Consider the following 26,084-nt stretch of genomic DNA (forward strand, 5'->3'; position numbering starts at 1 on the left):
TTTCTAACTAACCTGTAAGTTTTGAGAGTGGGTGTGTGAGTGGCTGTATAGGTGTGTGAGTGGCTATATGTGTCCCTGAGTGGGTGTGTGAATGGGTTTGTGGGTGTGTGAGTGGGTGTATGGGTCTGTGAGTGGGTGTGTGAGTGACTATGGGTGTGTACATGGCTGTGTAAATGTGTGTAGGAGTTCCTGTGTGTAAATGTGAGTAGGTGTGTGGGTGTCTGAGTGGATCTGTGAGTGAGTGTCTGAGTGGGTCTGTGACTGGATGCGTGAGTGTCTGAGTAGAGTCTGTGAGTTTGTGCATGAGTATCTGAATGGGTCTGTGTGTCGATGCATGAGTTTCTGACTGGGTCTGTGTTGGACCTATGTCCTAGGGGTAGCTTGGCTCACGGTCCACAGGCTTACATCTCTACTTGGCCTCTCATACTTGCATCCTACGCAGCTCCAATCTAGCGCAGCACCACTCAAAAAGAACACTACACCAGTTAAGTTTAAGTTTTACTAGGTATCTTTATCTTTTCTTTGCGAACTTGGATTCCTAATTTAAACTTTTAGAATGAAACATTTCATCACATCATAGGGTGAACGCCTCCCTCCATTTTTAGATAAACCATGGCATTACATTTCAGGATAACCCATTTCCGTATTTCAGGACGGGTCTCGTGGAGGGGGGGAAGGTGGTGAATTGACGGGTGCCGGTCCCCTCACAGGAACGGTGGCGGAGGTCAGCTAGGCTCTCGGGACTCAAGCTCATCCACCTCTCCTCGCTTGTCAGAGGGAGTGGCTACCTCCAGGCCAGTCCAGGAATCCCGGTCAATAACAGGGCTGTAAGCCTACCGCAATGCCCCTCTCCATGAACCAAGAAGTCAGGGGTTCACTCTCCCTAGAGGCCTCCCTGGAAGGAGTGCCCCAAGTCACTGGCGGCCCACAGGGACTGGTCAAGAGGTTGGGGGTGATGTCACTGGCGAGGAGAACTGTGCAGACCCTGAGACCTGTCAATCCCTGCCCAGTGCAGCCACCTCCCCACTCAGGTGCCTTACTCCTGGCTAGCCGGCCACTCAGCTCTCTTCTAAAATGGCCGCTCACCTGTCACCTCTATTTATCACCTTGGGCCTGACCTGCCAGAAGGGCCCAGAAAGTTCCGGAACCCCCCATGGCAGTCATGGTCCAGGTGCTGAGGTGACAGTTGGTGCCACCATTTTAGAATCTCACCTCCCTAGTTTTCCTCAGAGGAGCACCTTGCGCCTTTCCCTCAGGTAGTGAGGGTGAAGCGCCCAGAACCTCTACATTAGCACCTAAAAAGTTTGGTAGACAGAAAAAATGAGAAGGGGACAAGGGACAAAAATAATAAAAATGAGGAGGGAACTGCCAAAGGGCTGACCGGTCTAACAGTCTGTGAGTGGGTGCATGAGTGTCTTTGAAAGTCTGTGAGTGGGTGAATGAGTCTCTGAGTGAGTGAGTGGGTGCATGAATTTCAGAGTGGATGATTGAGTGGGTGTGTGGTAAAAAAACAGATGGGGCACACGGGAGCAGGACCTCATGCCAGCTCCCTCTGTGACGGTCCTCCTGTTCAACTTGCCCACAGTCTGCTACCTCTTATCTGCTCGCTCCTTCCCTCTATTTTGCCTCTTTGTACTCATTCTGAAAGTTTTTTTCCTTTTTCTCCTTGCTCCTGACCTTTATTCTCCCACTTGTTGCTTATTTCTGACCTCTATTTTGCCTCTTTTTGCTCATTCGGCCCAATATTTTGCCTCTTCTGCTCATTTCTCACTTTTATTTTGCCTCTTGCTGCTGGTTTCTGACCTCTAGTTTGCTTGTTTCTGCTCTTTTCTCTCCTTTATTTTGCCTCTTTCTGCTAGTTTCTCACCTTTATTTTAGAGGTGGATGGTAACCTGCGCTTCGCAATCACCAAGGGGGACTTCATCCCCCAACCAGTAATGCCAGGAGGCACTTTGCAGAGTGGTTGAGAAAGGGGATGGGGCCTCTGATGAGGCCTCAGCAATAACGCTGTGTGGGACTTCCTTGTGCTAACAATAGGGGTTCCTGGCCCCCAGCGACCCTCATCAGCCAAGGGGACTTCATCCCCCAACCAGTAGTGTACCAGGAGGTCGTGTTTGCAAAGTGGTTGATAAAGGGGGCGCGGCCTCCAACGAGGTCTCTGCAGTCCTAATGTGTGGGACTTACTGGTGGTAACAATAGGGGTTCTTGGCCCCCTATGACCCTCAGCAGCCAAGGTAAACTTCATCCTCCAAAGAGTAGTGCCCTTGGAGGCCCATTTGCAGAGTGTATGAGAAAGGGGGCGGAGTCTCAGACGAGGTGTCTCCACTCCCACTGTGTTGGACTTACTAGTGGTACCAATAGGGGATCTTGGCCCTCAACGACCCTCAGCAGTCAAGATAACTTCATCCCCCAACAAGTAGTGCCCCAAGAAGTCCGTTTGCAGAGTAGTTGAAAAAGGAGGCGGGCCTCTGAGGTCTGAGCAATCCAGCTGTGTGGGAGCTACTGGTGGTAACAATAGGGGTTCTTGGCGCCCAATGACACTCAGCAGCCAAGGGGACTTCATCCTCCCAACGAGTCGTGCGCCAGGAGGCCCGTTTGCAGAGTACTTGATAAAAGGGGCGCGGCCTCCGATGAGGCCTCAGATGTCCCGCTGTGTGGGACTTACTGGTGATAACAGGAAGAGTTCTTGGTCCCCAAGGACCCTCAGCATCCAAGGGAACTTCACCCCACAACAAGTAGTGCTGCTTTTTTTTTTTTGCTGTAAATTTAGCAAATTCGCAGGCACATGTTTTAAAAAACTGCTTATTTTGTCCTGCTTGGGTCCCTCTGGGACACCATGGCCAAGTTTAGGGGGTCAGGGTAGGAATATCCTGTTCCCTTTTCTTATTTTTAGGTTTTTTTGAGGACTCCGCTGAAGCAGAGTCCTAAGAAGGCTGCCAACACTTCCTCGTTGAAGTGTTGACAGCCAATCAGAGCTCTGCATTTCCCTGCACAAGCTCATTATTTGCAAATTAGCAGCGGCCACAGATATCACTATCTTGATTCTATTACATTTCTCAACAGCTACTGAACGGATATACACCAAATAACTGAAAACGTGATCTACGTAACCAAATCAACCTTTCTGCCAAATTTGGTGTAATTCCATCCAGCTGTAGGGGCTGCAGGTGTGTCCAAAGAATCTTTGTGATTTAACATGGGAAACACACCTTTTTTCTCGGCCCCCGCTTGACAGATCACCCCGTAACTTACCATAAGTAATAAGACTCACTATGACACTTTTGGGGGCAAATGTTCATGAAGATTTGTCCAGCGGCACCAAAGATGTAGGCAAGTCAAAAAACACTTTCTGTGGAATCATGGCGCTAACTACAACTACCTACTGGCGACCGCCAGTAGGATGGATATATATATGTGTGTGTGTGTGTGTGTGTGTGTGTGTGTGTGTGTGTGTGTGTGTGTGTGTGTGTGTGTGTATATACATATATATGTATACACATATATGTATATCACTGAAAAAGACAAAGGTTGCAGGGATGTTCTAGTTAGGAACTACTACTAAAAACACAATACAAATTCACTGACAAAACCTAAGGTTACTGGGACGTTATAGTTAGGCTCTGATTTCACATGCAGAAAACTGTAGAAATTCAGTAATTATAGTTACCTGAGCTAACTATAACTTATGCCCCCGTAATGCACTGCTTATGACCTTACATATTACATCACTGATGACATGGTCCGTTACATCACTGATGACATCTCAAATTACATCACTCGTGGCATCATCCAATGAGAGTAAGTGTTTCGTAAAGGTTTCGGAAACTTAAAGATATATACTAAGCTGCATAAGTTAAAATACTATTCTTCCTGTACAACGTATGAGTGATACTGTTACTAAAATATGTCATCTGCATAGCCGTGCAACTGTCTGTATAAATGTGTGAATGGGTGTCTGAGTGGCTGTATGGATCTGTCACTGGGTGTGAGTTGCTGTATAGGTCTCTCATTGGGTATGTGGGTGGCTGTGTGGGTCTGTGAATGGGCTCTTTAGTGGTTTTCTAGCTGTGTGAGTGGTTGTGTGGGAGTGGGTGTTAGAGTGGTTGTATGAGTGTGTGAGTATGTATCTCAGTATCTGTGTGAGCTGAGTGGGTGTGTGAGTGGTTTATGGATCTGTGAGTGCGTGTGTGAGTGGTTGTATGGGTGTGAGAGTGGTTCTGTGCATGATGTCATCAGTAATGTCTTTTGAGATGTCATACGCTTTTTTAAAGATGCAGTGAAAGCCCACCACCCCCTTTGTATCACCTACACAACACTGCATGCCTTTTAAATGCAGGACTTGAAACACAAACTTTATCTTCTGACTCCTTGTTTAACACTCTTAACAGCTTAACACTGTGAATGCAATCTGTTCATCAAAGGCCTCATTCCCAGCTTCTATATTGTTGTAGTCCAAGATTTTGCTTCATTGTGGGAGTTTTTCTAAGACAACTGGGAGCAAAGCCCACAAAGTCGACCAACTATTACCACACGCTTCCTCTAATCAATGACCTGACCTAATGGCTTTGCCAGTGCTTAAACTGTTGATAACTTTCTCTAAGATACAAATAGGATTTTCAGGGTGGTCAACAAATCCATTCTGGTGTTCTATACCTGACCTCCACAATGATTAATCGAACTTGAGTTACCAAGCTTTTGGGGGATTACAATTTCTCTCTTTCCCACACAGCTGAAGGAGGTTTTCCGGAAACAGTTGGAAAAGGCAGAACTGGAAATCAAAAAGACCACAGCAATTATTGCAGAATATAAACAGGTAAGGCTGCTTTATTTATCCGAAGAGGCCTGGAAAGCAATATTTGCAAGTTCCAGTTTAGTGTACCTGATTCGCCTTATGAACATTTTCATTTTCTCCCTATTAGATTTGTTCACAATTGAGCACGAGGCTGGAGAAGCAGCAGACGGCTAACAAGGAAGAGTTGGAGATGGTGAAGGTGCGCTAGGAAGCCTGCAGCATTGTGGGTGGTGGAAAGCAGCTTGCATGAGTGATCCACATTTGCTGTATTTGGTTTTAGGGGTGTTTAGCACATACTCAATTTGATGTTCTCTTCTGGGGATGTGCCCACGTGTACCAGCTACATTGGCCTGCACAGGCACCTCCTCGAGCATGAGAGGTTATACTTTGTTAGAGTTGAGGTCAGAAACTCTTAAATGCTTACACAGTGCATGATGGGCCACATCAAATTGACCCTAGGACTAGAGGGTCCCAAACTAGTACTGACAAGCTAAGAGTTTTTGTGATGGTAAGCTTTAAGCTGCTGAGGAAAATATCATAACCTTCCTGAGCTGTAAGGCTCTTACCTCCAGTAAACAGTGACTCGTGCCCTGTAAGGATCCAACACTAAAATCCCAACACATTAGGTCAAGTTTCTGCTGCTTTATAGGTGTTTCCAGCATTAACATCCTGAATTCATAGGTCACTTATCAGCTGGTATGAAGGTGTTTCCAGCAGCACTAACACCCCAACACCGGAGGCGACTCCAGCATTAGCATCTCCACATCTTAAATCCTCTTGCTGCAGCTCCTCCCCAGACTTTGTCTGCGATGGCACTGAGACCTCTTAGGTTGTTGACTGGAGTTCAAAATGTGTTCACAGCAATGCCTTTCTAACATCAAAGGCTGCTCATCTTTAGTTCTGTGGGTGTTCCCAGCAAATATATGCACACATTGTAAGTTACATCAGTAGTGCTACAGGTGGTCCCAGCAATAGTATCCTCAGATTTTGGTCAGTGGTGGGAAACTCTGTGTCCCAGCAGCAGTAACTACCTCCTCCATTTTAGGCCAGGTGTCCGACTCTGAAATGTTACCATCTGAGGTCTGTCTTTGGCAATTTAAAATATTTTCCTCAGTTCTACATGTTCAACCTCCACACATTCCTGCAGACACTGAAAGGCTGTGTGTGCTAAACATGTTGCAAAATGCATGATTTTGTCACCCATGCCACCCAACAGACTAGTCTTGAACTGATTCTAAAATCTATGTAAAAAGTAAACAAAATGTTGGTTTGTTCTTCAGATTTAAGATTAACTTTAGCTATGCTGATTCGGTCTTCCCTCACAGAGCAAAGTGATGTCCTGCACACAATGCAGCGAGATCTTTAGCAAAGAAGGAACACTACGCCCCTGCGTTTCAGGGAAAGACCCTCTTAGTGCTGAAGCCTCAGATGATGAAAAGGTCATGCTGGAAAAGCACCTGCGGCAGATGGAGCTGGAGCTGGCACAGACCAAATTGCAGCTTGTGGAGGCCAAGTGCAAAATCCAGGTACAGTGATAAAGCCTCTGTTTGGCACTTTCCACCCAAGAAGATTGTTGTGTGGCATAGGCCGAAAGTCTCTTGTGCTCAATGCCTGGTGCATAACCTAGGTACAATGGCACAGGTTTTTCTTTGTGTGCTAAAATTAGGGTCTTGTGTGGCATGGAGTCAGCTATGTCTCCTTTGCTGGAGCCCAGGTGCTAGCTCCAGTTATGACGCCACGACTTTTGCTACTTCCACTTTAGTCAGACACTTTGCACCAGGTGTCATTGTTGAGCACACGAAGGGCAGGACCTGCTACTTGTGGTGGGAATAGCGTTCATGCTGGGTGGGACTTTGGAGGCGGTGGGGTGTCTGTGATGTTGGAGACTTGTGTTTTCTCATAGGGTGAGGGCGAAGACTTCAGGTAAAGGACAGAGTTATGTTTGCTAAGAGTCAAAGGAAGTTGGAGGTGAGATGCAACTTGGAAGGGAATGGAATGTATTGTAGCAGTGCGTTTAATATATTTAGAGGATTCACTTTTGGTGACAGAGAGAAGGCTAAAGCAGTGGTTCCCAAACTCTTGACTCCTGAGGACCCCCACTGAATCACTACTGGAGTCCGGGGACCCCCAAGCAATTTTTACAATTTAAATGTCAAAAAATTAAAACAGGCCGGCTTTAGTGCTGGTGGCGCCCTGTGCGACAATGTTTGTTGGCGCCCCCCCAATGACCACCTCCACCAGGGAGTCTCTCACTAGCACCCTTTAACAGTGACCAAGTCTCCATAACCCCACTCTCTCAGATGCATTGAATTAGTTATATAGGGCCACTCATACCAGTGCAGGGTGTTCGAGCACTTTGCATCACACACACATTACACAGAGACAATCAATCATACGTGTGTAAATCAGTGTATAGGAAATGTTACATAAGCCAAAAGACTAAAAGTGTAGGAGTCACATGTCATCCATACTGGTAGGCAGTATAGTTTAAGAGTACTTGGTGTGGAGAAGCCCAAACTCAGAGTCGAAAAAGAAACTGCATAGTTGGGAGTTCTCTTTAATAATAAGAATCGATTTCTGCCAAATTAATCCTTTTTGCAACATTAATCAATTTTCTAATAATGTATTCTTTGCAGTGTGTATGCAGTTCTGGGATGAAAGTCAATAGCTCACTATTCTATATTAGGAATTTAAGTTATAAATTGCAAGTATCAAAAGGAGGTTTCTTTTGAAAGCAGTAACCTGCTGATCTGTACATACGCACTCTGTAATCACTTGGTACACGTTCTTTGCAGAAGGCATATTAACCCTCTGCACTAACTTCACATAAGTCAAAACCTCAACTATGCAAAATGCTGATCTGTCTCGGACGATAATTAATCACAGGAGTTATTGTGACATTTATGTGAGCCTGGTAATTGCCGGGGGAAAGAAACGCTGCAGCAGGTGCTTCAAAAGCGTAATAAACGTTCAAGCACGGCGCCCCCAGAAAGGTGGCACCGGTGGCACCGCCCTAAAGCCGGCCCTGGCGCTCCATGCTTCTTAAAGTTATAAATTGCAAGTAATAAAAGGAGGTTTCTTTTGAAAGCAGTAACCTGCTGATCTGTACATACGCACTCTGTAATCACTTGGCACACGTTCTTTGCAGCAGGCATATTAACCCTCTGCACTAACTTCACAGAAGTCAAAACCTCAACTACACAAAATGCTGATCTCTCTCCAGGAAGATAATTAATCACAGGAGTTATCTTGACATTTATGTGAGGCCTGGTAATTGCCGGCGGAAAGAAACGCTGCAGCAGGTGCTTCTAATCTAAAAAGCATAATAAACTTTTAAACACGGACCCAGGAAGCCAGCGGCCGGTGCGGTGGCACCGGTCGCACCGCCCTAAAGCCCACTGGCCGCTGGCTTCCTGGGTCCGTGTTTGAAAGTTTTTTATGCTTTTTAGATTAGAAGCACCTGCTGCAGCGTTTCTTTCCGCCGGCAATTACCAGGCCTCACATAAATGTCGCGCAACACCCATTGTACTCCCGTTGTGTGTGTCGGCCCTCAGCCCGGAATGAGACTTCACCCGAGCACTTCAGAGGTATTTAAAAGCCCATTTGCACGTTATTGATGCCTTACTGTTTCACCCCTTCTAAGAGCCCTGCGCAGCTGCGGGGCTCTTAGAAGGGGTGAAACAGTAAGGCCACAATAACGTGCAAATGGGCTTTTAAATACCTCTGAAGTGCTCGGGTGAAGTCTCATTCAGGGCTGAGGGCCGACACACACAACGGGAGTACAATGGGTGTTGCGCGACTGGTACACCCGGCCTACACACGACGACCTAATTCCCCTGGCCTTGCCCAACAGGTGTAAATGTAACATTTTTTAAATTAATGATAAAGAAATAAACACTCACGTGCTCTAGTAGTGGTCCGAGGTGCCGGAATGCAGGTATTTAGCGAGGCGAAGCGGAGACAGGGCATTGGGCGGCAAAATGCTCCTGGGCTGGCTGCAGACGCGAGGGAAGACGCACTGCCGTGGGAGCGTGCGCGTCTATGAAAAAATAAGCCAATCACCCTTCAGCTTCCCCGGCCTAAGCTGAAATGGTGATTGGCCCGATTTTTTTTGGTCCCGCCGCCCCTGCGCTGTCATTCACAGTGCTTGTATGCTTAAATGCTTCGTAATATTTAAAAATAGCTGACTCGAAGGCACTCCAGTTCGCGGACCCCCTGGGAATGTGTCACGGACCCCTGGGGGTCCGCGGACCACAGTTTGGGAAACGCTGGGCTAAAGCATCCAGGAGGGCTTAGGTATTATGGCGGCGGTAGTGGCAAGTGAAATCCAGCTAGAAAGGGACAAGATGGAGTATTAGTTGATGGGGATGAGAACCCACCTCAAATAATAATCACAATCCTTGTCACGGTGAACTACAAAAGTCACTAAATAAATGTGTGCTCAACTATCTTGCTGCTTGGCACAAAGCAGTGAGGCATAACTTAGAGACAATGTGCAAAGTATTTATGCAGTACTAAAACAATAATAAAACAAAATTGCAAAAACAATAAAAATCTTGAAATGAATAAGACAAATGGAGTATAATTTTGTTAAAAATATTATGTAAAAATCCATTAAGGGGAACTGTAGTTATGAATTTGTAAAGGTTTCAGTAAAATGGCACCAATAAGCAAAGTACTGGCCGTGATAGAACAGGACCCCTAGACTCAATTTGACGCTGACTGCAAGGGAGCACAGGTCATTGGTCACCAACCACGTTTGTTCTGTTCAAAGATTTTGCCTTCAGACTTTAGTCCTATAATCCCAATCCACCACAGGAGTACACTTCTGAAGTCCCACAGGACCTTAGGGGATGCACTTAGAGACATAAATAGTAGCAGGTAGAGGTCTCAACAGGATTAAGTCCTGATCAGTTGGGCAGTTGCAGTTTGTTGTGTTCTTGCAGCTTTAGACCCTTCGAGTCCACTTCTTTGCCCTGGTTACAAGAGGGAGAGCAGATACGGCCTTCAGGACTCTTGTCAGGTCAGACAGCAGGGCAGGCATTCCTCTGTTCTTCTCAGGTCCAGAGTGTTCTGATTTCAGATTCTGAGAGTGCCACCTTTATACCCAGAGCTAGCCTGTTGGTGGGGGACAAACCCTTTATCTACCCCCTAAACATGTTCTGATCAGTCCTTCCCTTCTCACTGGGTTTGGCTCAAGCCTGGCTTGTGAAACAAAAGGCAAAGGCAGGCTAGGTGCCGGGTTCTATTGTGTCTGCTGGGGCAGACCCCTTTCAATTGTGATCAGGTCAGGGCAAAGCACCTCCCCAGCCATCATATCGAAGACCCACTCCCCTCTACATCCAGGCCCTTTAGCCACTCTCTCGCTTCATATACATTACCATTAAAGATGATTTTAGATTGCAATCAAAATTAGTGGCAAAAGTATTTCTCTAGCTGCTCCTGAACTGAATGTATCACTTAATAAATGTCATAAAGTAAACCGATATTAGTCTATGGAAAGCTAGCCTTGTCGCAGTGAAAAACATCTCTTGAGGTTTTTGTTACTACTAGGTCACGTAAAACCTTAAAGAAACATGTCCTACTTTTTAAATATCTTGCAACATCTGGCCCTAAGAGCATACAGGGCCTACTAGGGGGGGGGGGATATAAGTATTCAAAAGGATGGTTTACACCTGCCAAAGATTATTTTCCAGGTCAAAATGGCAAATTAAACTTACACTTCAGTGTGAAATGGCTGGCTAGAATAATGGTTTGGGGAGCTACTTTAGTCAGTGGCACAATGAGTGCTGCAGCTCACAAGTAACATTTAATTTACAGGCCCTTGGTACAGGAAGTACCATATACTAGGGACTTACAAGTAAATTAAATGTGCCAATGAAGCATATTTCCAATTGTATCATGTTTAAAGGTAAGAGCACACTAACTTTACCACTGTTCAATAGGGGTAAAGTGCACAGAGTCCTAAGGCCAACCGAAAACGAGTTGGCCTAAGCAGTTGGAGGCAATAATCTGGGGTGGTCCTGCAGAAAAGGCACCTTTCCCAAAAAAAAGGGATGAAGAGCCCCTTGCATTGCAAGAGATGTCCATGCTTTTGTTAGGCAAGGTGGTTATTGGAGGAGGGGAAATGTCTCTTCCAAGGGAGGAGGGAGATATTTTGGCTTTTAAAGAGTAGTAAAGGTGATGTCCCTTCTCCCCATGTGTCGCAGTAACAGCAGCGCTTTTCCTCTCAGTTACGATGCAAGCATATTGGGAGCCCCAGGTAACAGTATTGCCGGCTCTGTTGACATTAACTTTCGTTAGCAACAAGGCCGTTTTTAGGTCTCCCCTGAAACAGAGCATTAACTGTCGCTTGTGAGGATCTTTTGTTGGGCTTCAGCCCGCCCATTACGTACCACTTTTTAAGTTTGTCACCCTCATTTTTTGTGTTTTGTGTGAGTATTTTTGACTCACCTTCTTTAGATTTACCACCTGCACAGATTTGAGCTTTGAGTCCACACCTATCAGATTGCCTGAATGTGTTATAATAGATGCCCTCAAGCAAAAGGCGTCCATGCCTGAGACACGTCCATATTTTCTCTTTCCTGCATATCCCAACCGCCATACTAATCGGGAGAAGGAGACAGTTGGTATGCCCACACTCGAGGAGACCCCTGCAAACGAAGTCGCCCTGCAGCATTGACCCTGTTTCGCCAGCTGTCTGCCCTTATTTTAAATATTTATGGCTAGCTCATTGTGTTTATGCGCCCACTCGGTGTTGTGTGTAACACCAGTGTGAGAAGCTGTCCTTGTCCATAGATCTCACACTGTCCGCTATTGGGATGGAATAGCTTGTCATCTCCCGAATCACCTGAGATATCATGATGTTCCAAGTTAGGTGTGATTTGCTTGCCCAGTCCAGAGATGTCACATTTCAGGTGTAAGTGGCTCATCTAACCCACAGATCTCATGCTATGTTGTGTCTCTTACTTGGAGAACCTTGGCTCACAACCTTTTGCATTCACGAAAATTGTAGTTTTACTTTTGCGACCTAATTGCAGAACAAGACTTAGTTGACGAATGGTTGATCTGTACATGGCGTTTTGCCATTCAAGTGCTAAGATAATACAACACAGACCATAGTCAGTGTGAATGGAACACAAATGTAAACATGTGAGTGCCATAGGTTAAAACCTTAGACCTGTAAGTGGCTCCGGGTTGCCCACATGCGTACTGATCAACCACACCTGGGGCAGCAACCAAGGATGTTTCCACACTCAAATAGGAATACAGTGGGGTTGAGTTTGCTTTCAGCATCTTAGAATGAGAGTACATATCCCAGGAATGTCTCTGCTCATAATCAGTAGCTCGAAAAGAAAAGTTGTTCAAAGTTCCCATCAAAAGCGGTATATAAGTGTTTACCAAAGTTTAATTAAAGACATGATGTGGGGAGGCTGGTCAACAGAACTTAAATAAGCATGGATTTATTTTTCAAGCTCCTCAACAGAACCGCTACATATCTCTCCCAGTGAAGGTCCTGGTGGAGGTCTCTCCCTCCTGTTAGCAGCTGTTTCCGCAACTCCCTTCTCAGTTAAAGGCTGGATCAACCCATCCTGTCTAGGCAAAAACAGGAAGCAAACCCCCTACTTTCCTCATCTCACAGGCAAAGGTAGAGATCCCTCAGGGGCGGCTCCTCCACTAAGGCGGAGGAGTGTCGCCCCACAGGATCCCTTATCTGCCAGTACAGCGGGTGGCTTCTCACCTGCTCTCCCACTTTGTCTTGGGCATCCCTCGTTTATTAGTCCTCCCAATATACGTGGGTAACACACCTTTATTTTCTTATTAAAAATAGGAGAACCCCTATATAAAGCCGAAGACACCCTTCCTCACCCACTTAAAAATTCTCTTGCCTTAATTACCAAGCATTGCCAAAGCCAGTAGGTGTCGCCCATACAAAATCCCTTTGGCTTTGTCAATGTTTTTAGCCATGTTGTACAAGTGCAGCATGCTTGAAAGTTAGGGAAAAAAAGCACTCTGACGCATCCAGCCTTGACAACATCATAGCTCTTTTTTCTTTTTTACTTTCAACCATGCTGCACTGAAGCTACTCTGCTGTACACCATGGTTAAAAAACATTGATCAAGCCAAGTAGTTCTATTATTTGCCTTTGATCATGTTTTAGAAGCCATGTTGTACAGCAGCATGGTTGAAAGTAAACAAAAAAGCACTGGCGCAGCAAGAGTTGACCACGTCATAGCACTTTTAAAAAATGTACTTTCAGCAATGCTGCACAGCAGTGGTGCTGCTGCACAACTTGGCTAAAAGAAATTGGCAAAGCCAATAAATCTCACATAGGTGTGACCATTTGGCTTTGCCAATGCTCGTTCATCTGGTGCACACTGTAAGACTACTGCCTACCAAAACCTTCATTTTGCACCGACCTTTATGTAACTGTTTCACAAGGCATAGACCTCGCATATAGAGATGCAAAGATGGAGTACGGAACGCATCTTCTACTTATCCAAAATTAGATCTTTTATATATTCACATGCTTTAATAATTCCCCGTCATCAGGCTGGGAATCCCTGATACATTAAAATAGCAGTATACAGTGTAAAATATACTACAAACAGTATGTAAAATGGCCATCGGCCTGAAACCACATAGTATGTTTAATAATACATTTACCTCATTTGGAGAGAAAAAAAACTTCATCCAATAAAGTGGAAGCTTAAGCACACCTACTCCTCCGCCCCCTCCCCTCCCAAGCCAGAGGCCACAATAGCTCAGATTTCAAAGCACAAGTGTGAGACTAAAATACAATAAGCCGCTGACCAAGAGAGGAGGGAGGGGTCGCATGTAAATATATAAACAATACCAGTCTTGGAGAAATGGAGTTACAGGTAAGTAACTCATTTCTTCTCCAACATTGGATCTTTTAAATATTCACAAGCTTGAATCCGAATAGCAAGCAGTACTCATTATGAAATAAAACAAAGCGGAAAGCAGGCTCACCTTCAGTGAAAGAGGTTTCTCAGGATTGCCTGCACCACTGCTGCCTCAGCTTCTGCATCCACGTCTAGGCAGTAATGCTTCATGAACGTATGCCTGCTCCTCCAGGTGGCTGCACGGCAGATGTCCCTCAAAGGCTCCCCAGCATAGAGTGCTGTAGTTGATGCCATGACCCTGGTGAAATGCCCCCTCACCCTTTCCTGGAGAGGATGATTGGCTTTGGCATGACAGAATGCAATACAGGCTGAGAGCCAAAGTGTAATCCCCTGTTTGGACAGGGATTAGCCTTTTTGTGGTTGTGCAAATGATACAAATAGCTGGTCTGATGTGCGTATGTCATTTGTTTTGTCTATATAGAATTTGAGATATCTACGCAAGTCTAGAGAATTTAATGATCTTTCTGCTGGTGAAGATAGATTAGGAATGATGGGTCTAAGAATGACAGGCACATTCAAATGGAAGTCAGTAGTCACCTTAGAAATAAATGTAGGATTGGTTCTGAGTATGACTTTGTCCTTTGTGAACCTGAGAAAAGGGTGGAGAACTGGAGTTGCAGGTAAGTAACTAATTTCAAATCATTGAAGAGAAGGGTGCTGTACAAAAAGCCATTATTAGATGCCACTGTGGAGCCAGTACCAACACCGGATGTAACAGGTTGCAGCACAACAGGCTGCACCGAGGGTAGCTGTGCAGATTGTATCATGGTTGCAGTGCATTTTCTGGTATGAAGCGCCTGATGTTGCTGAGCAGCTTCAGGTGATATGGAGGTCAAGTTTAAGAGATGTGTTTAATGTGAATGCTAGAGATTTGATGAATTAACAGTCTAAGTGGGCATGTAGGACCTGTAGCAATTCTATCTAGAACTGCTCACCGATGGGAGAAAGAACTCAAACCCTTACGTGCAAAGCAACTTTAGGATCGCAAAGGCTCCAATTTGTAAAATTGGAGCTTTTGCATCTGCAAAATGGCATTTTATTCATATTCTCATAACCCAAATTGTGATTTCGGTAGCACGCTACGGAATCACAATTTGGATTTTCAGATACATAACAAATAATTATTTGGAAGGGGCAGGTTATGGGCGTCCCCTCCAGATATTGAATCCTTAAGGTGCGTATTAATATTATGAAACTGAAATCTTCAAAACATTAATATTTTACCACTCCTCAAATTAGTTGCTAAGCACTTCGTAAACAGGAAGGGATACTGTAGAGAGGCCCCTTCCCATATGGAATTGTTGGTAAAAACATTTTAGTCTGAATATGGTTTGCAAAATACCAACCAGTGCATTTAGTAGAAGCCGGTGCCCTAATTGCGTCACTTCTACCAAATCTCTTATAATAGATTCCCACAAATCAGTATTTGTCTCAATTTACAATTTTTTAATTTGAATATACGTGGGCCTTCAGAGTTTTGTGGCTTAAACTTGACAGCTTTGGCAAAGAGTACCGCAAGGGAGTTCCATGTTTTACAGTGGCAACTCAGGCTTGCGATATAGATCACAGCTGTGCGAGGTGAGAACCACTAGATTAGGGGGTGTTGTGCATTGCTATACTTGCATGTGAATCTCAACACAGGAGAATGTACTGGAATTGTAGGATGGCTGCTTGTAAGGGTTGTTTGAGGTGCCTTGGTGGTGTGTGTACGATTGCCTGTCATCTCAGTCTCTGAATAGGTTAGCATGTTTTAGGTCAGGATTGCTGTCTATTGTTGAAGCTCTGGGTGGGGATAAAGGAGAGGAGACTGTATTGGGCAGTGTACATGTCCTGCTGTGAAATAGCAAGGGATGCTTCCTGGCGTATTAGAAGTGCTTTGGAGGGAGACTTGGCAAGTCCTTTTCTTAGAATGGCCTACATTGGTGTGGACTAGTATTGAGGTGCATTGAGAGAGCTACACATGACACCCTAGTACGAAAGTACTAGGTGCTGCTGCGCATGAATGAGGTACACCAGCAGAAGCTGTGCATACACATCCCACTGATGATTGTAACCATCTGATTTTACTTTATCCTGTTCGTTTGCAGGAGCTGGAACACCAGAGAGGAGCTCTGATGAGCGAAATCCAGGCCGCCAAAAACTCCTGGTTCAGCAAAACCCTGAACTCTATCAAAACAGCCACGACCGCACCTCCTGCATCACCCCCGTTGCAGCCCGTGGCCCAGACCTCGCAACCGGCCAAAGAAAGCACATAGTCTGATGTGGGAATAACAAGACACAGACACTTGATACACAGTATCACAATTCCGCCCAGGAGCAGCAGAGGTCATCCCATGCTCCTCTGTTAGAACTCTCCAACACTCCTCCATTAAAGAAAGTAAGCCGGATTTTAAGCGCTATTCAACAGTGTCTTGGGAAAAGGAGCCACGGCCGTTTCACCTCTGCTCTTGTTCCTCTGCCTAGAGGAGCTTCTCCACTGCTGCTTACTGACAACAGACACTTTGTTTTTAACACATTGCTTTTTTTTTAGAACCTTAGTTCTTATGCCACATGGAAACAATACAAAACAATGTTTATAATCAGTTTTTTTTATTGCTATCCACAAACTTATTGTGCATTTAAAAATGTTACTTTATCTGGTTGCCATAGCAGACTTTTGGATAGGAGTTCAAGAGAATCGTGGAGCGACCAAGGCGATGTGTTCATTACAGTAAAGAGGGTGCACCGTCCTGTGGCCTGATTTGTTTTGGAAGCCTTTTAATAAGTGTAGCTGGCAGTCTGTCTCCAGTGTCTTCTTTGGAAAGACTGCTTTACTGAAGTGAATTCCCTTCCTTACCTTCTGGGCAGCCCACACTCCCCTATTTAAATTGGCATTTTTTTTCTTTGGAGTTTTATTATTCTTGCACCCAGTAAAAGTGATTAACTGGGTAGATAACCCTTGCTGTTGTGACTGACCTCCAGAAATGATATACTTTGAAAAAGCCAGAGGGGCCCACCACACCAGCATTTAGAAGCACAGCATTACAACAATAGAGCACTGACAGAACACAGACGTAAGTTGTGTGTCCCAGAGCTCTGTACCACCTCGTGGTTTCTGCTCAGGGAGGTGACTGGCCCATCCCAAAATGGCTGTAGATGAAAATGAGAGTGTAGAAGTCTCTGCAAATTCAGCATAGTCTTGTGAGTGGTCTTGTGTAGGGAAAGTATTTCTACCGCCTTCTCCTTCAGCAGAGTTGTTGACATGGACACTTTCAATGGAGATCTGCGTTGAAAGATATTAACACTACATGAAAGTGGTGAATGTAATTGCACAGAAATAATTAACACCATTGTTGTAAAGCGCTCTAGCAAATAGAAGCTCTCTACTCCCAACAAAGAAGAGGGTGCCATTTTCTGTCACACAGGATAACAGGAAGAAGAACCCCCTTTTATCTGTGGTACAAGGAAGCTTGATGAGGCTGAAATTCTCCCATGATCAGTTCTAGTGGAACCATAATCCATTCCATACTCGGAGTAGCATATGTCCTAAGTACATGTTCAGTTGTGCCGATAGCTTGTGCATATTCCGGTTGCTTGTTTTCTGTCCTCATGCATGGAATTTGCTAGAGACCCCTATCATTGATAAGGTGTGCCACATGTGAAGCCGTGCATTGCGAGTAGCTTCACAGCAGCAGGACCATTTTGGTGTCCATTGGCATTGTGGATCAGATGTTGACGTATTCATGACGGATAACACACAAGCACACTCGCCTTCATATTGCCCTAGGATTGATTGGAAGGTCTGTCACTTGGAATGTGTTGCTGTTCTAATACATCGTTAATCCACCATGCCATGGTGCGAGCTGTTGACAAGGTCACCACGCGAGCCTCACCTTTGCTCCCACCTCATGAGCACCCAAATTCCATCTTCCAGAACAGCCACATTCTCACCTCACACTGGAAAATAGACACAGAATGTTCAGCAAATTCAAGTCTGAGGGGTATTGTGTGTTAAAGTGCGAAGGCATCATCTGTGATTTGCTTTGGTCAAGGTGTACTTTAGCGGTGCAGAGAATAATGAGCCAGTCTACCTTTCACCACTGACTCCTATTAAATATTCATACAAATGCACAGAATTGGTGCCCAAAGAGCCAAAAGAACAACTTTTGTTTGCAACCGGTAAAGTTCCTTGTGATTAAAAGCTGATCATCGCTGTACAGACCTCTGGAGACTGAGGAATATGGGAAGTGGGAGGGACTAATATTTCCGTTCGTCATTTGACCAAACCAGCAAACATTTATTTAAAAAACAAAAATATATATGATTCATAAAGTGTAAAAATGTTGCTTAAAATAGATGGGATTTAATATTTTTTGTTTTAAAATTATATTTAAATTGTCTAACACGTGTTGCACAGAGATGCTACGGTGACATCATCTTGGTGTGGGGCAGGCGAAGACGGGAGAGGGAAGATGCCCTGTCTCTTGAGATGTAACACCTGGTGAAGAGGGACAAAGCCCTAGACTTTAGATTGGAACCTAAACGCATTAAAGTATCCTGTATAATAAATATATATATATGTTTACTGGTGTTTTTACCATTAATTGTCGCTTATGTACATTTGCTACCCTATCAAAGGATTTCACCAAAGATGATGCACCAATTTGTTGCTCTTAGCACCAAGTTTGCACAATAACGGTTTCTGAAGCCACGGCCATGTTATGGAGGGGATTATGAAGAAGACCAGTGGTGCACATCTCATTGCTACCGTGGAGGGCCAGGAGTTTGAAGTGGTGGTGATTCTGCCACATTGAGTGATCAGCGAATGACAGAATACCGTAATTGAAATCATCCATAAAAGAAGATATTTCTGTTTTTGAAAAGCCTGATGTTTCATGTATTTTTAAAATATATGTTTGCCATTTGATTTTGGATAACACTAGGGTGTGGGTATATACAGGTTCATGTCTTTTTCCTGCTTGTGTGCGTCACTGTGGGCATGCAATGCTTGAACATCTTACTCTTCAAACTTGCACTGTGCGGCAAACCCTTTACATGGCCATGTTGACATTGTGCAAGTGAGAACACAAGAATAGAGGAAGCCACGTTTCTCCTTTATGGGACCTCAACCATTCTCAAACAAGCATTACCAAATACAATCAGTTTGACCTTGTAGTGGTACAATTTAGTGTGATGTTCTTGTGTCTAGCTTGGAACACAATTAGACAATGAGCATTCACTCACTGTAGTAATTAGGATACACATGTTCTTGTTTTTTGTTTGTATTAAGTATTTTCTACAGTTTTGCCTTTCATGCATGAGATGATCGTTTGCAGGGTGTTGGGCATCAGCGTTAAATGTAAGGGGGCAATCATTCTTTTTTTTACACCCCCTTATCCTAGTTGCAGCTGCTTTCCCTCCCCTGTCCTCTCTGTCGCCCTGTCCCCGCTTTCCTAAAGGGCACGTCTATATCTCGCGCGAGTCGGTCCTTTGAATTGTTACGTTTTGTGGAGATTTTTCTGAAGCAGGAGCTGCATGACCAATGAGAGCTACGGTGCTGAGGCCACTGTCCAGTTATTGATGTGCAAGAGGCACACTTGCCATCTGTCCCTCTTGGTAACGCAGTGGGGGTAAATTTACTAAAATGTCTTGCAACGAAGCACAGCAACCAAAGGTGCTGCATTGTGTTCCATGATAGGGAGAGAGCTGGACGGTGTCACATCTACAGAGGTGCTACCTTGCTTTGTCCCCAGTGCTAGCACACAATCAGCCTTCCAGCACCACGCTAGCACCTTAGTGCAAGAGTGTGTGTGATGTTTAGCATATATTTTGTACTGTAAGAAAACACTTTCATTACAAAATACTATGCGTAGACTAACTTCTAAACTTTATTTGTGTGCTGTACAGTGCAGCAAGCCTGCAAAACCATAAAAGATTGGAGAAATTAAAGCCTCAATAATGCCAATGTCAAAATGGTGTTAATATTTTAGGCAAACCTGGTCACTTTTTTTTGGAGATAGGGTTTTGCATTACAAATTATTGGTGGTTTCACAGGAACACCTATGTACCACCTCATGGGACGCCCCCTTGAGGGTAAGTAATATTAAAGCAGCACTTTGCATTACAAGTTTTGTGCTGGGGAGTTAATTTTAAAGAGTCATTTTGCGCCGATTTGTGTCACTTTTGTAGTGCAACATGTTAGTAAAAATAGCCCATTGTGTTATCAGGTAAAACGCAAATCATACTTTATTTATCACTGGTGCTTATGATAGTGGCAGATATATGTCCTCCCCTAATTGAGCTCGTCATTTAAGAAGGATTTACCTCTTCATTACTCCATAGTGGGTTAGAGGCAACTACAGCCCTTGTTTTCATGGCTTCTTAAATAAAAGAGGCTACTGCCCTTGGATTAATGTCGTTTGGAGGATTCAGCTTGCTCCCTGAGACTCCTGGACACTTGCTCTCCAGACGAGGTCCAGCTTGCAGAGTCTTGCCTTTGTGTGCGGGCGGGCAGCAAAAAAAGCATAATGAGGTGTTCAAGGTATATGAGCTGCAGCTCACACACTTAGCATAGATCGCCATCTGGTGTTGGGCCCGGATGTTTGCACTTGTTTTTGTCCTGGAAAGTCTTCGGTAGTCACGAGATAGGTGACTCCTCCTTTGGATCATAGTGCGCATGGGTATCGGCTCCATCCTCAGATTGTTAGGTCGAGCCTAGAACAGCGCATGCGCTGTTGCTCGAATTTTTGTAAGGGGATTTTCAAAGTGCTGCAGCCGCTGGCCTAAAGCCTGCGTGCATGTGCGTGTGAACGCGCGCAGCCGCCATATGTCTCCTCACGGTACTGTACTTCATGAAGGCGCTTTTGCTATAATCGGGCACCGGCGCCTTACTTTTAGTGTTAAAAATAAAGCGCCGGTGCCGCGATTATAGCGAAAGTAAAGAAATAGATGCTTGTTTCTATTTCTTTACCTTCGGTATAATCGCGGCTCCGGCGCTATACTTTTAATGTTAAAAATAAAGCGCCGGTGCCGCGATTATATCAAAAGTAAAGAAATAGATGCTTGTTTCTATTTCTTTACCTTCGGTATAATCGCGGCTCCGGCGCCTTACTTTTAGTGTTAAAAATAAAGCGCCGGTGCCGCGATTATAGCGAAAGTAAAGAAATAGATGCTTGTTTCTATTTCTTTACCTTCGGTATAATCGCGGCTCCGGCGCTTTACTTTTAATGTTAAAAATAAAGCGCCGGTGCCGCGATTATATCAAAAGTAAAGAAATAGATGCTTGTTTCTATTTCTTTAACTTTGGTATAATCGTGGCACCGTCGCTTTACTTTTAATGTTAAAAATAAAGCGCTGGTGCCGCGATTATAGCAAAAGTAAAGAAATAGAAACAAGCATCTATTTCTTTACAAAGAACAAGCATTTGCATAGCCAATAGGTCTCGCTTTTGGGACCTTATAAGTATTTATTTATGCAGCACAATTTCTTTGGTGCAACAACAACTGTTGCATGGCTAAACACTTACAAGGTCCCAAAGGCGAGACCTATTGGCTATGCCAATGCTTGTTTTTTCTGCCATCGGGCTTGGATGTGTTTCTCGCGCTCCAGTTCGGAACCGTTACCAATTCCATTTCAACGTGCAATCCTTCACCCTTTCTACGGTATTGTCTCGATCGCGAACCCTACTCGTCGCGCATCTCTCCAAGTCAAAGTCTTCGATTCCGGTCGTCGACGAAGGCCTTCGGGCCTACCTTGGCCTTAGCATCTGGCTCATGGAAAGGACGCCATTCAAGAAGTGTCCTCGGTGTGGGTCGAAGTTTCCCCTCACCGATCTGCATGAGGTGTTTAACCTCTGCTTGTCACCGGAGCACGAGGCCAGAGACTGTCCAGCTTGTGCCTCTTTCCGCTCCAAGAAGACCATTCGGGATCGGCAAGCTCGGAGGACCATGACTCGCTCGTCGACCTCCATCCCCGACGACATCTTCCAAGAGGGCGTCGATGTACCGGAGCGGGAGAGTGTTGAAGAAAGCCTCGTCAGCGCCTCCGAAGCCGACAACTCCGACGTTGAAGAAATCACTCCGGCGCAGAGGGTCGTAAGTAAAGACGTCGACCCCGACCCCCTCCATGCAAATACGGCTTCGGTCACACCTTCACCTTCGGGCCCAGGTACACACCGACACACCGCTTCCCACGCCTCACCCTCGGGCCCGGCAAAGAAGCCTACCAAGCCTTCAGGCGACTCGGGCTTGAGTCAGCCTGCCACTGGTGCCGAAACTCAATCTTCGACACCGAAAAAGAAACCGCCCTCCTCTTTCGTGTCGACCTCTGCTTCCACCTCAAAGCCCTCGACACTGAAAACAACGATCACCGACTCGCCGGCACCGAAAAAACACTCGGAGTCGACCAAGAAGCCACACGAGAGTTCCGACTCACACTCTTCGGAGCCGAAAAAATCATCAGAGCCGAAAAAGCATACAGGGACTGCAAAACAACATGGGACCAAACCAAAAGACACTCCGGAGCTGGTGCCGAAAAAGCCCCCGGAACCAAAACAGTCGGCGCCGAAAAACCAAACTTAATCAGAAGAGCTTTTTCGACCAGACCCTGCACAAAAAACTCTGTTAAAGACCCTAAAACTGGTCAATTGACACTAAGTTCCAGGAAAAGACTACTGGACAAGCCTACACCTGCTCCACCGCCTAAGAAGAGGGACATTGCTACATCCCCTCTTAGAGTCCCTTCTCCACCTCCTCCTCCACCACCTCCTCCTCCCCCACCACCTCATTCTCCTACACCATCTTCTACACCAGTAGACGATGATGACACCTCTGACGACATGAGGGAGATGCGGACGATGTGCCACTAGGGGATCCCAGTCCACCTGGTTCCCCTGACCCTTGGGGTGACTATAATACACCTGATGTACCTAATCTCCCGCAAGATGACATCTACCCCTCTAGGCCTTCCCCACCAGAGGACACCATTGGCTTTAATCACCGAGCTGCCCAGTACCACGGGGTCGACCTACACACAGACCTAGTCGAGGAGGATTTCTTGTTGGACACTTTCAACACCACACAAAGGTCAACATCTACTTTACCCATGCTCAAAGGAGTCATTAAGCATGCTCCTGATGTATTTAAAGATCCTGTTAGGGCTCGAGTCATCAACCCTCGCATAGAGAAAAAATACAAAGCTGCCCCTACAGACCCAGCTTACATTAAGGGACCTGTTCCATGAGACTCCATGGTGGTATCCAATGCCAGGAAGAGGGCTAACTCTGAGACTTCAGGTGACGCAGCCCCACCCGATACAGAGTCTAAACTCTTGGACGCCTCCGGCAAGAGGACAGTCTCACAAGCGGCTAACATATGGCGCATCGCCAACACTCAGGCCCTGCTAGCCAGATACGATAGGGCACATTACGACGAGTTAGAGTCCCTATTGCATCACCTCCCAGACAAATACAAAAACAAAGCCAACGACCTCATGTAGGAGGGTAAACTAATGACCAATACCTCCATTCGTTGCGCTCTCTATGTGGCAGATACCGCCTCCAGAGCTGTAAATACAAGTGTCCTTTTGTGTAGGCATGCCTGGCTATGTATTTCAGGCTTTAAGCCTGAGGTACAAAGTTCGATCCTGAACCAACCATTCGACCAAGAGCACCTCTTTGGCCCTAATGTAGACTTATCCCTGGAGAAAATGAAAAAGGACACGGACACAGCCAAGTCAACGGGAGCCATGCAATCGCAAGCTCCCAGACGTTCTTTTCGGCGCTCCTCCTACAAAGGCAACTCCAGAGGCTACTCATCAGACAACCCTTCCACCTCTTATAAGGCTCCCACCCAGTCAACCTTCACCAGAGGTTACCAGAGAGGAGGTTACAGAGGAAACAATAACAAGGGCAGAGGCAAGACTAACAACACCCGCTCTGCCTCCACCCCTACCCAATGACTTCCCTCCACTTCCCCCGGACCATTCCACTCCTGTTGGGGGAAGACTACAACAGTTCCTTCCTGTCTGGACCAACATCACCACAGACAGGTGGGTGCGACAGATAGTTCAATCAGGTTACTGTCTCGAACTTACCTCTACCCCCCAAACATGCCACCCAAACAGCGTCCAATGTCACAAGAACATCTATCACTGCTAAAGCAGGAGGTAATCTCCTTCCTACAAAAAATGCAATAGAACTGGTTCTCCGGCGCCAACAAAACACGGGAGTTTACTCTCTGTATCTTCTCTTACCAAAAAAGGACGGCTCTCTGAGACCAATTTTAGACCTCAGACCCCTAAACCTATACCAAAACTCAGACCATTTTCACATGGTCACACTTCAGCAGGTCCTTCCCCTTCTTTCACAAGGTGACTTCCTTGCTACCATAGACCTCAAGGACGCCTACTTCCATATTCCCATTTACGCAGCTCAAGGAAGTATCTCAGGTTTGTAGTAGGTGGGCAGCACTTTCAATTCAAAGTGCTCCCGTTCTGAGTCACAAGGGCATTCACCAAGTGCCTAGCGGTAGTAGCAGCCCACTTAAGAAGACAGCACATTCACGTCTTCCCATAGCTCGACGACTGGCTCATAAAAGCCAGCTCATACAACCAGTGTGTACATCACACTCACGCGACTATCCAACTACTCCACGACCTGGGGTTCACAGTAAACCACACCAAGTCTCATCTGCAACTGTCCCACACACAACAATACCTCGGTGCCACCATAGACACCTCAAGAGCGCTAGCCTATCCCACTCCAGCCAGGATAGCAAGCATGCAGGCTCTCCTCCCCAAATTTCAACCTCAACACTCCCTTCAAGCTCGAGTGTTCATGCAACTCATAGGGATGATGGCCTCTTGCGTATTTATAGTGCCTCACGCAAGACTCCAGATGCGTCCGCTACAAGAGTGCTTAGCACGCCAATGGAACCAGGCTCGAGGTCAGCTAACGGATCTGGTGTTGGTAGACGGTCACACTCCTCGCTCTCTGCAGTGGTGGAACACCAAAAACCTTTCCAAAGGGCGACCGTTCCTAGAGCCAGTTCCGCAAATTGTCATGACAGCGGACGCATCGCTCTCCGGCTGGGGAGCTCACCTATTACATCACACCATGCTGGGCAGATGGACACCTCAACAAAAGTTACTCCACATCAACCACCTGGAGTTACTAGCCATATTCTTAGCCTTAAAAGCATTCCAAAAGCAAATATCAGGCAAAGCAGTCTTAGTCCACACAGACAACATGACAGCCATGTACTACATACAGAAACAAGGCGGGACACACTCTGCAGCTCTCTCAGCTAGCACAGAGTATATGGAGATGGGCTATACCACAGAATATATTTCTCTTAGCCCAACATGTCCCAGGAGTCCAAAACACCATAGCCGATCTGTTAAGTCGTCAAACACAACAGATCCACGAGTGGGAACTTCATCCCCAAGTTTTTCAGCCATTCTTTCAAATGTGGGGGCAACCACAGATAGACCTCTTCGCCACCCACGAAAATGCCAAATGCCCAAACTTCGCCGCCAGATATCCTCACCCATTGTCCAGAGGCAATGTGAAATGGATGAATTGGTCAGGCAGATTTGCGAACGCTTTTCCGCCTCTCCCACTCATTCCACTGGTGGTGCGCAAACTATAGCAACACTCGCTGACTCTCATTCTAGTTGATCCAACTTGGGCCAGACAACCATGGTACACCACATTACTGGAACTGTCCGTAGCTCCGCACCAAAAATTACACCTCTCACCACGCCTCTTAACCTTGAAAAGTGGAGAGATCAGACACCTGGACCCAGCTCAGCTCATCCTTGCGATATGGCTCCTGAGGTCTTAGAGTTTGGTTACCTTAATCTTCCCCCCGACTGTATGAACGTCATTAGAGAAGCTAGACGTCCCACCACCAGAGCATGCTATGCAGCCAAGTGGAAGCGATTTGTGATATATTGTCATAACAACACCATCAATCCCCTAGACGTGTCTATCCAACACATCATAGGGTACTTGCTACACCTACAAAGGTGCAACTTAGCTTATACGTCTATTAGACTGCACCTTGCTACCATAGCAGCATATCTACAAAATAGACAACACTTATCACTTTTCAGAGTACCTGCCATCAAAGCCTTTATGGAAGGCCTTATAAGGATATTTCCTCCCAGAGTTCCACCCTCAACTGTGTGGAATTTAAACATCGTTCTCACGAGACTAATGGGCCCTCCTTTTGAACCTCTACATAAATGTGAGCTACAATTCTTAACATGGAAAGTTGCTTTCCTAGTGGCCATTACTTCTCTTAGGAGAGTTAGTGAGCTACAAGCACTAACTATCCGGGAACCTTTCTTGCAAATCCATCATAATAAGGTTGTTCTACGAACGA

At 45.7% G+C, this 26,084-nt stretch overlaps 1 protein-coding gene across 2 annotated transcripts in view; it reads left to right on the forward strand.

Moving 5' to 3' along the window:
- The window catches only part of RABGAP1L (RAB GTPase activating protein 1 like), a 1,225,189-nt gene extending 1,206,908 nt beyond the window's left edge, over positions 1-18,281 (forward strand). For both annotated transcript variants that reach the window (XM_085601582.1, XM_085601581.1), the window contains exons 25-28: positions 4,730-4,813; positions 4,920-4,991; positions 6,118-6,318; positions 15,807-18,281. In XM_085601582.1, the coding sequence (XP_085457708.1) occupies positions 4,730-4,813; positions 4,920-4,991; positions 6,118-6,318; positions 15,807-15,974 (525 nt within the window). In that variant the 3' untranslated portion in view covers positions 15,975-18,281. The remainder of the gene's footprint in view (positions 1-4,729; positions 4,814-4,919; positions 4,992-6,117; positions 6,319-15,806) is intronic.
- Positions 18,282-26,084: the final 7,803 nt, after the last annotated feature.

The sequence above is a fragment of the Triturus cristatus genome, chromosome 4_2 (assembly GCF_964204655.1).
Source record: "Triturus cristatus chromosome 4_2, aTriCri1.1, whole genome shotgun sequence".
NCBI lineage: Eukaryota > Metazoa > Chordata > Amphibia > Caudata > Salamandridae > Triturus > Triturus cristatus.